The sequence below is a fragment of the Octopus sinensis genome, linkage group LG9 (genome assembly GCF_006345805.1).
Source record: "Octopus sinensis linkage group LG9, ASM634580v1, whole genome shotgun sequence".
Taxonomy (NCBI): domain Eukaryota; kingdom Metazoa; phylum Mollusca; class Cephalopoda; order Octopoda; family Octopodidae; genus Octopus; species Octopus sinensis.
In genome coordinates this window covers 92501253-92516031 of record NC_043005.1, presented here as the reverse complement: position 1 = coordinate 92516031, position 14779 = coordinate 92501253, and the positions used below count along the sequence as shown (strand labels likewise).

Below are 14779 nucleotides of genomic sequence, written 5' to 3'. Positions count from 1 at the left end.
CTAATAATATCCTGCTTGTATGTAGTAATAAATTTCAGTTGAAATATATTTGTTAACTCAATTCATATATATTGATTTCAGATTTTGGCACAAAGCCAACAATTTCAGGGAAGGGGGTGAGTTGACCCCAGTTCTCAACAAGTAAATTTTTTATCAACTCTGAAAGGATGAAAGGCAAAGTTGAACTTGGCAAAATTAGAACTCAGAACATAAAGACAGACAAAAATGTCATGAAGCATTTAGTGTGGCATGGTAAGACCTATTTCTTTACTACCCACAAGGGGCTAAACACAGAGAGGACAAACAAGGACAGACAAACGGATTAAGTCGATTATATCGATCCCAGTGCGTAACTGGTACTTATTTAATCGACCCTGAAAGGACGAAAGGCAAAGTCGATCTCATCGGAATTTGAGGTGGCATGGTAAAACCTGCCAGCTCACTGCCATTCATATATATTGAGATACCATCATTCATGGTTAACAATACCATAATGTTTGCACATTTAACATATCAAAAAAAAAAAACTCAGTTCGTAATAAGATGTATCAAATATAACTAGATAACAAAGATCAAGTCTTTATAATTTTTACAAATAATATATGCTTTAATGAAGTCAGTCTTTACAGCATTATATTAGACAATTTTTAGTATTTGCATTATAAAGTTCTTTTGTGTTGATTTTGAGTCAGTCACATTTTTATTGATGTATAATGCATTAGTTTATCATGTAGCTCTTCACTTTTAATGAAATATTCTGCAGCCAATGTTTGTAATTAGTATTGTTCTTGCAATATGAATTTTTTTACAAGCAAATGGAAATTTAGATATGTTAAAATACTGAGATATATCTGAATTACCATAGGACATTTAAATACTCCATTAAATGAGATAAATGTAAAATTTGGAAAGATCCATTTGAAATTAAGAGATTCAGATGAGTGTGGGACATGCAATAATTATAAGTACTGTGTGTTTTTTAATTGCTTTCTTTGGTGAATTATAATTATTAAACAGGTACACTAGTATTGTCCCATTTATAAGTAATTATATAACTTCAACTATCTTTAATTAATTGTCTTCAACTGAAATTACTATGGGTTCTCTCATCTATCAATTCATGATTATTGTGAACATTTTTGTCTTCTGTTGACTGGTGCAAACAATGTTTTGCACTTTCGAAATTTGGGTCAAGATTAAGAGCCTCTTGCATGTCCCTGATAGCTTCATCAAAATAACCTGCAATTCAGAAAACTAGTTTAGTAGTAACAAACAAACAGTCAAAATAAACAAACAAACAAAATGAAAAATATCTATTATAGATTTACAAAATATACAGCATACAAATAAATATCTAAATACCATCAGTGATTTTTGAAAAACACACACACACACACATTACCTATCTGTAATCTGCTGTCACACTATTTTCCCGCTTTACTGCTTTTCTATCCTATTCTGTAGTCATATCTTTTTCTTAACCTCTCTCTTTCTCTTTCTCACTTTTCAGGTGGGCAAGCCATGAATTCTTGAGTATCTTTTGAATGTAACATTTTTAATATTTGCGTGTGTGTTTGTGTTATTCTAAGGCTGTGGGGGATATGTTGTTTGTTGTAGATGTGTTCAAAAGGGGTCTGTATTTTGTAATAAAGAGAATCTCTTGACTAATTTGTTGGCAACAGGTTGTATCGTCCCTGAATTGATTTAGGGGGAAAAATTCTGAAGCTTGGATTTTTGTTATTGGTGCAAATGTCAATGTGTTGGCTGAATGCTAATTTTCTGTTTCTGGGAATTTTGATTTGGGATCTGTGCAGAGCCATCCTTTGACGTAGACTGTTTTTTGTTTGGCCTATATATTGCTCTTGACACCCAGAGCAGGTTAGTGCGTATATCAGGTTCTCCGAAGCACATGTGAAGCTGCTTTTCACTATGAAATGTTGTTCCTGTTTGAAGGAGAACTCTGATCCCTCAATTAAATTGACACATATCCCAACACAGAAGCTGTCAGTAAAAAAATGCGGCAGACCCAACGGTGGGATATGCTTTAATTTAATTGAGGGAACAGAGTTTTCCTTCAAACAGAGGCAATATTTCACAGTGAAAAGCAGCTTCACATGTGCTTTGGAGAACCTAATATACCTGATTTACAAGGACATGTAAAATGAGGTGAGGAAGCGACTGGACTAGGTTAGAAATATCCATCTCAAAAGCTGTGGTTACTGCTTGCATCTTTGATTTGTTCTACATAAAAATTATACCACTCTGTAGGATTTGATGAGAAATAGTTTTGGGATTTTGATTCATTCAAAAATTCTGCCGCTAAGTACAAAAATAATCACGTTTACGGTTATTTTTAATTTTATTTTCTTGATTTAGTGGCACGAGATGACAGGCGTGATTTTTTCCTGTTTCACCGAGAAGGCTTATTGATTTTTTAATTAATGACGCATCAATAGTATCCCACAATACAATACTATCACATTTTTACTTTATCTTACTTGCATGGATAGATTGGTCCATTATTAAAGCTGAATTACTTTTATTCGATTGCTACTTAGAGATCTTAATTCAATGGTCATAGAAATAAATGCCTCTCGATTTCTTCAAAAAATTGCAATGGTTTACTACTTCTTTGAACATTAATTTTTCAATGAGCTATATTTCTTCATTTTATTATCTTTTCACTTTTTGGTTAACACTTCATTCTATGTAAACCAATACGTTTTTGTTAGTTGTTAAGCTTATTAAATTCACTTATTTTCCATGCTTTTTTAGAATCCTTAGTGGCCCCCATCATGCTATAATAATAATGAAATTATTGTATACAGTGCTCAGGTGCACCACAACTTGTCAGAAAGTGCGTATAGAGTATATGCAGTAATGTAAAAATGTTTGGAAAGCGAACAATGTATGAGTCAGATACATGCTTGTGTGTGTATGGAGGGGAGAAAATCAGATGTAGTGTTGGCGAATCTCAGAAAGCATGGAAGTTTTGAAGGATGCAGTGCTCCAACAACTAACAATTGATGCCGGCAGTTTGTTCCACGCTTCAGCAACTCTCAGCGTGAAAAAATGTTTCCTGAAGTCATGGGAGCTGTGCTGTTTTCTGACTTTGTAAATATGTCCATGGGTATTAGATGGGTGGAGTTTGAAAAGGTGCTCAGAGTTATTGTTTGTAAGATGGTTAATAATTTTATGGGTGTCTGCCAAGTCAGCTGCCAGATGTCGGAGTTTCAATGTGTCCATGCCCAGGGAAGTAAGGCATTCAGGATATGGCAAATGACTGATGGAGGGTATTCTTTTGGTTGCACGTCGCTGAATGGCTTCCAGACGATTCATATCCTGGGCAAGATAGGGGTTCCAGACCGGTGATGCAAATTCCAGGTGAGGTCTTACCATAGCTATATAAAGCCACAGATAGATAGCTGGAGAGCGGCTCACAAACGATTTGGTGAGTGATGCCAAGACACCCTCAGCCTTCTTGACAATTTTAGCGATTTGTTTTGTCCAACGCAAATCACTGTCGACAATAACACCCAGGTCACGTTCACATGAAGACTTTTTGAGACTAGTGTTGTGGAGGGAGTAGGTGGACACTGGGTTTCTCCTCCCAAAATGCATGGTGGTACATTTGCCCACAGCCAGCTTGAGTTGCCAGTCCATGATCTACTGCTGCATTGTGTCCAGGTCTGCTTGCAATAGGGATCTATAGTGTACAGGATTTGACCTCTTTATTTCGAGGTACAGCTTGATGTCATCTGCATATTTCAGCACTGTGGCATTCTTTAAGTTGGCATCTATGTCATTAACATATGCAACAAATAAAAGGGGGCCAAGAACAGATCCCTGTGGTACACCAGATGTCATCTCATAGGGCGAAGAGTGCTGTCCTAGAACTGTGACAACCTCTTTTTGGCCGAAAATAAAGGACTTCAACCAGTTATAGAGCTCATCTCTTACACCCAACGCAGAAAGCTTCACCATAAGTCTTTTGTATGGCACAGAGTTAAAAGCCTTAGCAAAGTCCAGGTAAACAACATCCACCAGGATCCGCAATCAGTGATTTGGGTAACATCCTCAAGAAACTCGATGAGTTGATTACAGCAGCTGGAGTTAGGAATAAATCCGAATTGTGACGGCTGGATGAGGCTGTGAGACTTCCAGAAGTTCCAGAGGGTTTCTCTGATACAGGATTCCATCAGTTTGGTGATGCAGCTAGTAAGACTGATGGGGCGATAGTTGACAGGTGATGTGCGGTCGCCTTTTTTGAACAGAGGGATGACACTGGCAGTTTTCCACTGTTCTGGAGTAACACCATTGTCAAAACAGAATTGGAAGAATAGAGAAAGTTGGCTTAGAAGAAAGTACCCACCGCGTTTGAGAAGTAGGTATGTAACACCATCGAGACGAGGAGAGGCATAATTGCGTTTATTCTTAAGGTGGCGTTGCAGCATTGCTGGTGTAAATAGCATAGTAGATATGGAGTCCGATGTCAGTGGTGATGAAGATGGAACATTTTGGTCTTCAACAGTAAAGATGCCGGCATAGCATCCAGCAATGATTTCTGCACATTCTTTGGGATTGCCAGTAATCTGTCCTGTGTGGGGATTGCGAAGGGGACTAACTATCTATATTGCCTTTTCAATGGTTGCGTCATTTCAAATACAACTGTAAGCTATGTGTTTTTATTTTGATGAAGACTGTTCACCCGTATTTAACATTTTTTTCCTTTTTCACTCACAGTCACCTTAAAAATTCCACGCCGTCCTCTCAATGCTACACAACTCTTTCTTCTTATTGAACACCAGTTGTCTATGCGCCACCCTCCCTTTAAAATTTTTCCTTTCCCATTTTTCCAAACCATTCAGTTTGCATTTTGTCTTTTAGGATTGGAAAAAACAAGAGTGGTAGTCTCAAAAGGACTGGCATGTGCAACCTGATCACTTCAGCCAGTCAAACTATTGACTCATGCATTCACGTTGCGACACTGATTCTGCGAAATTGAGTTGTATGTGAGTGATGGCTTTTTGAGAGACTATTATCCATTTGCATACTTGCCTTTATCCAATTAATTTTTTAATAAACTTTTCGTTATTTTAAAAAACTTTTCATGTTTTTAAAATGAGGCAGTTCAAGAACAGACCCAAATGAAATCGGGTCCAAAAGCTAGTATATATATAAACCTGACTTAGATTAGTTAAATGACAAATTTTTTTAGAGTGATTAATCTTAAAATTCAAAGCTCAGTTGAACAAAATTAGCTCCAAAACAGTTTGCAGAAAGATTTTTGTTTTATAAAGAAACACCAGTCTGATAACTGAAGAATTAATATATCTTCAGATTTTGTAACAATGATAAAAAAAAAAAAAATGTGCAATAAACTCACCAAGCCTGTAATGAATAAGTCCTCGGTTATAATAGGTTACTGGAAGTTGTGTATGATCTAAACCTTTTGTATAATCACTAACAGCTTCAGGAAAGTCAACATTCAAATATCGAAGATGACCACGATTGTTGTATGCCAGAGCAATCTGTTCTTGTCTACAATGGAAATGAATGACAATTCCTTACATGGAAATTATGTCAGGCAAAGGGAAATGGGAAGTTGTATCAATCATGTATTTCTGAAGAGCATTAATGAAAGTTTTAACTAGAAATCAAATTACAGTTGCAAAATGAATCAATTCAAGAAAAAAAACTTACCGAAAAATTCAGAGCTTTGCACAAGAGTAGAAAATAATACAAAATATATTATATTTAAAAGATATGAAATAAAAAGAAAAAATTACTTTTGAAGTGGAGAAAAATAATATTTTTAATTGATTCTGAATATCCTTTATCTAGGTACAGACAATGGTGTGTGGTTAAGAAGTATGTTTTGTAATTCCATGGGTTCAGGTTCAGTTCCACTGCATGGCATCTTGGGCAAGTATCTTTTACTGTTGCTCCAGGCTGACTGATGTCTTGTGAATGAATTTGACATGAGTATGTGTAACACCCATCATATATAGATGACATCTTCATCATCATTTAATATCCTCCTTCCATGCTGCCATGAGTGAGATAGTTTGACAGGATCTGGCAAGTTGGAAGACTGCACTTACATGTGGGTGCAGGGAAGAAGTTGTGATTGTCTCTCTCCATTTGACAACCAGTGTTTATTTCCCCTGCCCTAACATAGCATGGTTTCCACAGTTAGATGCCCTTTCTAACACCAACCACTATACAGAGTGTACTGTAAAATATGTGGCACCAGCACAGGTAATCAAGGGACAATCAAACAGGAGGTTGCATTTACATATTTTAGATAAAGGATTAGAACTGTCCCTGATGTAGCAATTAGCTTCACAAGGACTATGGGCACAGAAGCAGTAAACTCAGATGAAATAGTCAATTGGCATTTCTAACTGTGGTCATCACATTTTATCTGGGCTGAGATGCAGGATTTCAAAGCTAGTAGGGAGGGAGTAAGTTGTTAAATTGAACAGGTAAAATAGCAATGAAAAGTAGCCCTGAGCTAATGAGGAAGCCCTTTTTATATATTCATGTATTTATTGTGTGGTTTAGTCTGAGGAAAAAGGACAGCATCCACAACTATTTTCAGGGCTTCCAAAGCTCTTGAGAAAAAGGGAGAAAGATTTTGATGCCTTTAGTCCGGACACCTAGTTTGAATGCTTGTGACAGAATAAAGGGTTAGGCAGTAGTGATGAACCAGGTGACAAGTAGTCCATCTGATGAGCTTTTGTATAGTCTCTACCAACCCAATTTCACACACAAGCCTATAATAGAAGTTAAGCTGCTTACCAGTGGAATCAAATTTGGAAACCTGTTATTGTGAAGTTAACTTCCTAATCCTACAACTTTTCCTGAGTTTTAGCTGTCAAATCTCCCTTGAATCCCACATTAATGTTTGAATAAAATGAAAAATACTTTGGTGCCATTTACTGTCTGCTAGCATCAAATACTCAGGTGAGTGGATTGTTGTTGTCATCCCTGTGGCTAATGTTGGTGGCCTACTCAGCTTGGACGAACTTTGTGTCTCCATTGCCCTCAGAGTGGGAGCTGATATATGCACGGGTTTGATCTGTTGTTGTGGCAAACTCCTCAACTCCACAGTCCTCCATGGCCTTTCTTGCTGCCTGAATGTTGGTCACTTCGCGTGTCATACAGAGTTGAACCTGATACTCAAGAGGAGCTTGGCCACGGCAAACATTCCCTCCATCTTGGAACCATTTGGATTGTCCAGATGTGATGGGAAGAGACCTGACGGCCTACCCTGTGCCCCTGGTTGCAAGGCAGATGCCTTATTTGGGATGTCACAGTTAGTGACTCCTTTGCTTCTTCTCATCCTAGATGCTGTGGCCAGGGTGAGATCCACAGCTGCTGTGGCTGAGCGGAACAAAATCCTGAAATACTGCGACCTGTCAGCCAACTGCGTTTTCCATCCTGTGACATTCAAGACGTTTGGTGGGGTCAGACCACTAACTGCGAGTTTCCTGTCTTCACTGGCAACTTGTCTTGCAGAGGTAACTGGTGAGGCTTGTGAGGGCGCTTGGCTGTTCCAGCACATCAGCTTCGACATCACCCGCAGCACCGCTGCATGTTGGTGTGCCTCAATAGCCACCAGAAAGGTTTATCAGCGCCTCCAACTTTTCAACCCAAGGTGGTGAATTGTTTTGGTTTTTTCCTTTTTTTCTCTTTAATTTGTTTCAATTGTGTTCTGTATTTTGTCCAATTTTCAAATTTAATTTTGTAAAACGGTAAACACTGTGAAGGCAATTAACATAAGTAAGTGAACAATAACAATAGAAATAGGTTAGAAAGAGCAAACACTCTTTCAATTTACGTATTACAACAGGTAAAATATTTGATTTTGCATGAACCCTGCCCTTAACCATATCATCCACTCGATCGACACACAGGAAAGCAATTGTTAGATGAGTGTCTCGCAAGGGAAAGCTTTTCAATAGCCTGTTTCATTTAGGAAATCTATTAATCTATATAAAATTGGGTTTAACATAAAGCCCAAATTTATATTTTAAACTTTGGCTAATACAATAGGCCTGGATATACTATCCGCCCGGAGCAGGAAGAGGGGGGCGAAACGACCATGGCTGGAATATCTTTGATCTGAAGTTTGTTCGACCAGAGATGATCTAAACTTCAACAATTAAAATTTCTTCATTGAGAGTCGATGTAATTAGTAGAGCTCAAAAGCGATACAACGGTATCTTCTACTGATATGACGGAGGGTGAAAAGATAGATAAAATTATTTCCAACAGTATAGTAGAGTTGATTCCCACTATATGACTTGTGCTGAACTAAAAAATGAATAAAGATCGAGAATTTCAGAAATTAGCGTCAAAAGATTTTGGTATTTTCGTTCCTAAATCTCTCTCTCTCTCTCTCTCTCTCTCTCTCTCTCTCTCTCTCTCAAGTTCAGTCGTTGTAAATGTTTTTGTCCGTGGTGATTATTTAAAATTAAAAACATTTAATTACCCTATAATATAACCAACCAAGCTCGATTTAAACAGCTTTTGTTGTTTAGCCCAAGGTCACTTGTAATTGTATGGTCAAAAACCTTCCAACAATGACCATCCCATCATTTTTCCAGGCACACTGTATCAAGAATTACAGCATCCAAGGTGTCTTTCTTTCTCTTCCTATCCGTTTAAAGATGGTAGAGCGTGATTTGAAGATTGACTGTTATTTCTAGCAGGTATAGCAACACATAAAAGTATCCACGTTGGCTTGTCTCCGTTACATTGTTTTGTTTAATGGATTAGTTGAAAAACCAATCTGGAATTCGCCAAATGTGTTTTTAGTCTTGGTCTTCCATTATAATTAATTCTATTCACATCTAGGATACTTTACGGAAAATATTATTTCGCCCTCCAGAAAGACGAAAGGTGAAGTTGATCTCCGATGGCAGCGGGGGGCGATGGTATTTAGAACAAGGGCCATAATAAAACAAAGATACCCTAACGATCCACCGGGACGGATAGGTAAGGCAGTCATCTATACAAATACTCGTATTTACCAATATGTACACACACACACACGATGTCGGTTTAAAGAGGGGGAAGCTCTATGCAGTCACTCGACTATCGTAGAGGTTACCTGAAATACATTACCGTCTTCATAGGAACAGTTGGATAATGTAGGCCTAAAAACGCTACATATAATGCGGGATAGCCATAAATGGAACGCCTTTGCTCCATAGGTCTACTTGATCATGGTTGACCTGGTGCATATAATAGTAATGCAGCAGATTTTCTAAGCTATGAAAGACGTAGGTAGTATAATGGTAAACGCAGTCACAGACAAGCGCTGATCGAAACAGTCCCATGATGATATGACATTCCGTTCGTGACCATTCCGTCTCTTTTGCTTGTATTTTATTTATTTATATTTAGATATAGCATTCTAGAGTCACCTTATGAAATCTGTTCGTAGCTCTTTTTTCTTTGGTTCTTTCGTTTAAGAGCATAGTGTGTGATTTACTTGGCTATAACTATTTTGTTGACTATATTGAGAGGGTCATAGACATGAAGCAGAGGGAGGAAGTTATACGATAAAAGATTGGTAAACATAGAAGACAAAAAAATTAAGGAACTCTTACAGTTTAAATTTTACTGGTTCGTTCGGAAGCACCTTTAGCTTACACTCAACAAGATCTATGAACTGAGAGTATCGATTCATTGCTTCTTCCCGTCTGCCAAAACTTGCCAGTTCTTCAGCATTCTGAAACATGGTGGCGATGTCTTCCATTTCTGTGAAAACAACAGAATATAAAGAAAATCCTTTAGAAATAAGCTGTCGACGAGGAAATGTCAGTTGTCTACTGATAGCTCTGGAATTATAATTCGTTAGCTGTTTGACCAGGAACATTCACGCACTAAATATATAAAACAAATGAAGAAACATGCTCAGAGAAAACCGTCAACAAAGCATCACCGTCTGTTGGTTATTCAAGAGTTAAAGAATGAAGCAGCCGAATCATTCGGTTATTCCGATCTGCTATTCTGTTTTTGTTCGAAAATTTATTCTTTTACATTCTTTATTCTCGGAATGTATTCGTGTTCAGTATCAAATTAACGAAAAGGATGAAAATTTTCAAAAGCTTTATCATAATGAAAGCCGACTAGGCAGAAAAATATTTTGTCAAGCAAAATTATATATATAAACAAGACTGTCCGACGAACGGAAACTAAAAACAATGAGTAACAGTTTTTATGATATTTATGCTGCTTTTTAATAAAGTATATATAGAAAGTATATATAATAAAGTATATATATAAAGAAAGAAAGAAAGAACGCCGTAATGCTGAACAGGAATACAAATTGCACAAATCAGAGAGCAACAGGAAAAAGCGCAATAGGTCAGCCAACCACCTCAAGCAGGTGACAAAAAAGGCAGTACTTGAATTTGAACAACACATTGCAACCAACCCTGACAGCAAAGTGTTCTGGAAGTATGTGCACTCAAAGCAGAGACTTCACTCTCCAGTTGGTCCCCTTCGCAATCCCCACACAGGACAGATTACTGGCAATCCCGAAGAATGCGCAGAAATCATTGTTGGATGCTATGCCGGCATCTTTACTGTCGAAGACCAAAATGTTCCATCTTCATCACCACTGACACCGGACTCTATATCTACTATGCAATTTACACCAGCAATGCTACAACGCCACCTTAAGAATAAACGCAATTATGCCTCTCCTGGTCTCGATGGTGTTACATACCTACTTCTCAAACGCGGTGGGTACTTTCTTCTAAGCCAACTTTCTCTATTCTTCCAATTCTGTCTTGACAATGGTGTTACTCCAGAGCAGTGGAAAACTGCCAGTATTATCCCTCTGTTCAAAAAAGGTGACCGCACATCGCCTGTCAACTATCGCGCCGTTAGTCTTACTAGCTGCATCACCAAACTGATGGAATCCTGTATCAGGGAAACCCTCTGGAACTTCTGGAAGTCTCACAGCCTCATCCAGCCATCACAATTTGGATTTATTCCTAGCTCCAGCTGCTGTAATCAACTCATTGAGTTTCTTGAGGACGTTACCCAAATCATTGATCGCGGATACTGGGTGGATGTTGTTTACCTGAACTTTGCTAAGGCTTTTAACTCTGTGCCACACAAAAGACTTATGGTGAAGCTCCTCTGCGCTGGGCATAGGAGTCGAACTCTATAACTGGTTGAAGTCCTTTATTTTCGGCCGAAACGAGGTTGTCACAGTTCTAGGACAGCACTCTTCGCCCTATGAGATGACATCTGGTGTACCACAGGGATCTGTTCTTGGCCCCCTTTTATTTGTTGCTTATGTTAATGACATAGATGCCAACTTAAAGAATGCCACAGTGCTGAAATATGCAGATGACATCAAGCTGTACCTCGAAATAAAGAGGTCAGATCCTGTACACTATAGATCTCTATTGCAAGCAGACCTGGACACAATGCAGCAGTGGATCATGGACTGGCAACTCAAGCTGGCTGTGGGCAAATGTACCACCATGCATTTTTGGAGGAGAAACACTAATCTCAAAAAGTCTTCATGTGAACGTGACCTGGGTGTTATTGTCGACAGTGATTTGCGTTGGACAAAACAAATCGCTAAAATTGTCAAGAAGGCTGAGGGTGTCTTGGCATCACTCACCAAATCCTTTGTGAGCTGCTCTCCGACTATCTATCTGCATCACCGGTCTGGAACCCCTATCTTGCCCAGGATATGAATCGTCTGGAAGCCGTTCAGCGATGTGCAACCAAAAGAATACCCTCCATCAGGCATTTGCCATATTCTGAACGCCTTACTTCCCTGGGCATGGACACATTGAAACTCCGACGTCTGGCAGCTGACTTGGCAGACATCCATAAAATTATCAACCATCTTACAAACAATAACTCTGAGCACCTTTTCAAACTCCACCCGTCTAACACCCGTGGACATATTTACAAAGTCAGAAAACAGCACAGCTCCCATGACTTCAGGAAACATTTTTTCACGCTGAGAGTTGCTGAAGCATGGAACAAACTGCCGGCATCAGTTGTTAGTTGTCGGAGCACTGCATCCTTCAAAACTTCCGTGCTTTCTGAGATTTGCCAACACTACACCTGATTTTCTCCCCTCCATACACACACAAGCATGTATCTGACTCATACATTGTTCGCTTTCTAGACATTTGTACATTACTGCATATACTCTATACGCACTTTCTGACAAGTTGTGGAGCACCTGAGCACTGTATACAATAATTTCATTATATATATATATATATATATAAATTAAATTAGAGATAAAACCACTATTAGGCAAATCAAACAGTGAAAAACATAATCCAAAACAGAAATAAATTAATTAATATAAAATATAAAATTCAAAATTTAAATTTAAAGTTAAAAATTTAAAATTATTAATTTATATTTATAAATTCATATATATATATATATTAAAAATTTTTCTTTTATTAAATATATATATGTATTAAAAAGTTTAATATAAGATAAAAATTAAAACCACTACAATCGTTTCATGCCCATAACCTAATTCGAATAACAATAATTTAAATTCAATTAATAATTCGAATTATGATTATAGTCAATCTTCAGGTTAATGATAATAGTTAAATAAATAATCAAATATATTTAAACAAGATTTTTTTAAGAAATAAATAAAATAATAATTATTCTTATAAAAAAACTCTATTATCAAACTAGAAACTTTAACGATTATGAGTATGTCATACAATCGATTATAATGTTAAATATTAATTTTTAAGGTAAGAATAGATAGAAAATGTATTTATCTATTTAGATATAATATGGCTTTAAAAAAACATAATAAACTCACAAATAATCTAATCTCAGTTATAGTCAATATCTAATTACCTAAATATTTAACAAAAAAAAAATCAAAAAAATAATTCTTCACTTGGCACTCCCTTGGGTTTCTAAAAGAACAGGTGGTTGACCATTCAAAGTTTGATATACATATATATACACCTAAACACATATCAATATGTGTACATACATACACACACACATACAGACACACATATGTGAAGAATGGACACAACATTTTCTTTATATTTTTATTTTTTATTTTTTTCCCTTTCTTTCTTTCTCATTTTCAAGATCACACAGTACATGTATGTATGAATGTTTATGAAAATGTACACACACAATAGGTTCCTCTATATGTATATGTGAGTGTATGTGGATATATATATGTTTATATGTAGGGATATATGTGTGGGTATACATAGCAACGCCTACTATTGAAAAACAAACCCTCTTTTTCCTTCTCTCTTTCCATTTCTTACAAGTGTCATCCAAAAAATACAAAAAGACCCAAAAAAGAAAAAAGAGAAAAATACAGTTTTAAAACACACACACCCATATTCTCTCTTTCACCTTCCCCATTATATATATACACACACACACTCTCTCTCCCCACTTCATTTACCAATAATATAAATACAGGCAAAAATTTTTAAACTGACATTTCTGATGAAACTACAGGAGTAGTTGAAAGCGCTAATATGAAGTAATAATATGTGATATGTAAATAAATATATATTTTTACAACCATCCAGCATTCTGAACATCTGAACATCATATATATATATAAGTGTGTGTGTGTTCCTCATTTATAGACCTTTTCATTCCTACAAGAATACAATACCCTTAAACCAGATTGATTATTTAAATCCCACTATTATTTCTCTTTTAATAATTTTCTCTTTCCTCTGTTTATACTTTATCTGATAAGAATAATATAATACACCTAATAATAATAATAATAATAATAATAATAATAATTGATTCTGTTGTATGCATTTACATCATCATCATCGTTTAACGTCTGTTTTCCATGCTAGCATGGGTTGGATGGTTTGACCGGGGTCTGAGAAGTCAGGAGGCTAGACCAGGCTCCAGTCTGATCTGGCAGTATTTCTATAGCTGGATGCCCTTCCTAACGCCAACCACTCCGTGAGTGTAGTGGGTGCTTTTTACGTGCCACCAGCACAGGTGCCAGGGGAGGCTGGCAACGGCCACTATCAGTTGGTGCTTTTTATGTGCTACTGGCATGGAAGCCAGTCAAGGCAGCGCTGGCATCGGCCATGTTCAGATGGTGCTTTTTACGTGCCACTGGCACAGGTATCACAACTACAATTTCCATTTAATTTTTATCTTGATGTTGATGTACTTGACTCAATAGATCTCCTCAAGCACAGCAGGTCGCCCTACAATCCAAGGTAAGCACAGCAGGCCATCCTGTGATCCAAGTTACTTTTGATGGGCTGGGGCTTCTATATGAAGCTGGTGCAGGAAACAGCCATGAACTCACGTTATTTATTGGTGCAGGAAACAGCCATAAACTGATGTTATTTGTCGGGTCTTTGCAGTCACAGCATATCTCCAGAGATCTCAGTCTTTCGTCATTGTCTCTGTGAGGCCCAACATTCGAAGGTCATGCTTGACCACCTCATCCCATGTCTTTCTGGGTCTACCTCTACCCCGGATTCCTTCTTCACACATCTCTCCTCATCCATGACAATACCAGTGCAAACATCTCTCTTGCATGCTTCTTATGTCCAGCATTTCTCTCAGGGCGCTTACACTCTGTCGTGTGTGCACACTGACATTACACATCCAGCGGATCATGCTACCTTCATTTCTTTCAAGCCTACGCATGTTCTCTGTAGTCACAGCCCATGTTTCACTACCGTGAAGCATGGCAGTTCGTACACATGCATCATACAATCTACCTTTCACT

General features: G+C 37.4%; 1 protein-coding gene across 1 annotated transcript; it reads right to left on the bottom strand.

Annotated features, from left to right (window-relative positions):
* Positions 1-586: 586 nt before the first annotated feature.
* LOC115215673 (tetratricopeptide repeat protein 32) lies at positions 587-10007 on the bottom strand. Its single transcript, XM_029784937.2, has 3 exons — positions 9624-10007; positions 5387-5541; positions 587-1239 (listed from the first exon to the last, which is right to left on the bottom strand). The coding sequence occupies exons 1-3, from the start codon at positions 9890-9892 to the stop codon at positions 1082-1084; spliced, it is 582 nt and encodes a 193-aa protein (XP_029640797.1). The 5' UTR covers positions 9893-10007; the 3' UTR covers positions 587-1081.
* Between the last annotated feature and the right edge of the window lie 4772 nt (positions 10008-14779).

Coding starts and splice junctions, on each gene's coding strand:
- LOC115215673 (XM_029784937.2), bottom strand. CDS start 9,892: ATGTTCCTGGTCAAACAGCTAACGAATTATAATTCCAGAGCTATCAGT. Junction 5,542..9,623: donor GAACCAGTAAAATTTAAACT/GTAAGAGTTCCT, acceptor TTTCCATTGTAG/ACAAGAACAGATTGCTCTGG. Junction 1,240..5,386: donor ACTTATTCATTACAGGCTTG/GTGAGTTTATTG, acceptor TCTGAATTGCAG/GTTATTTTGATGAAGCTATC.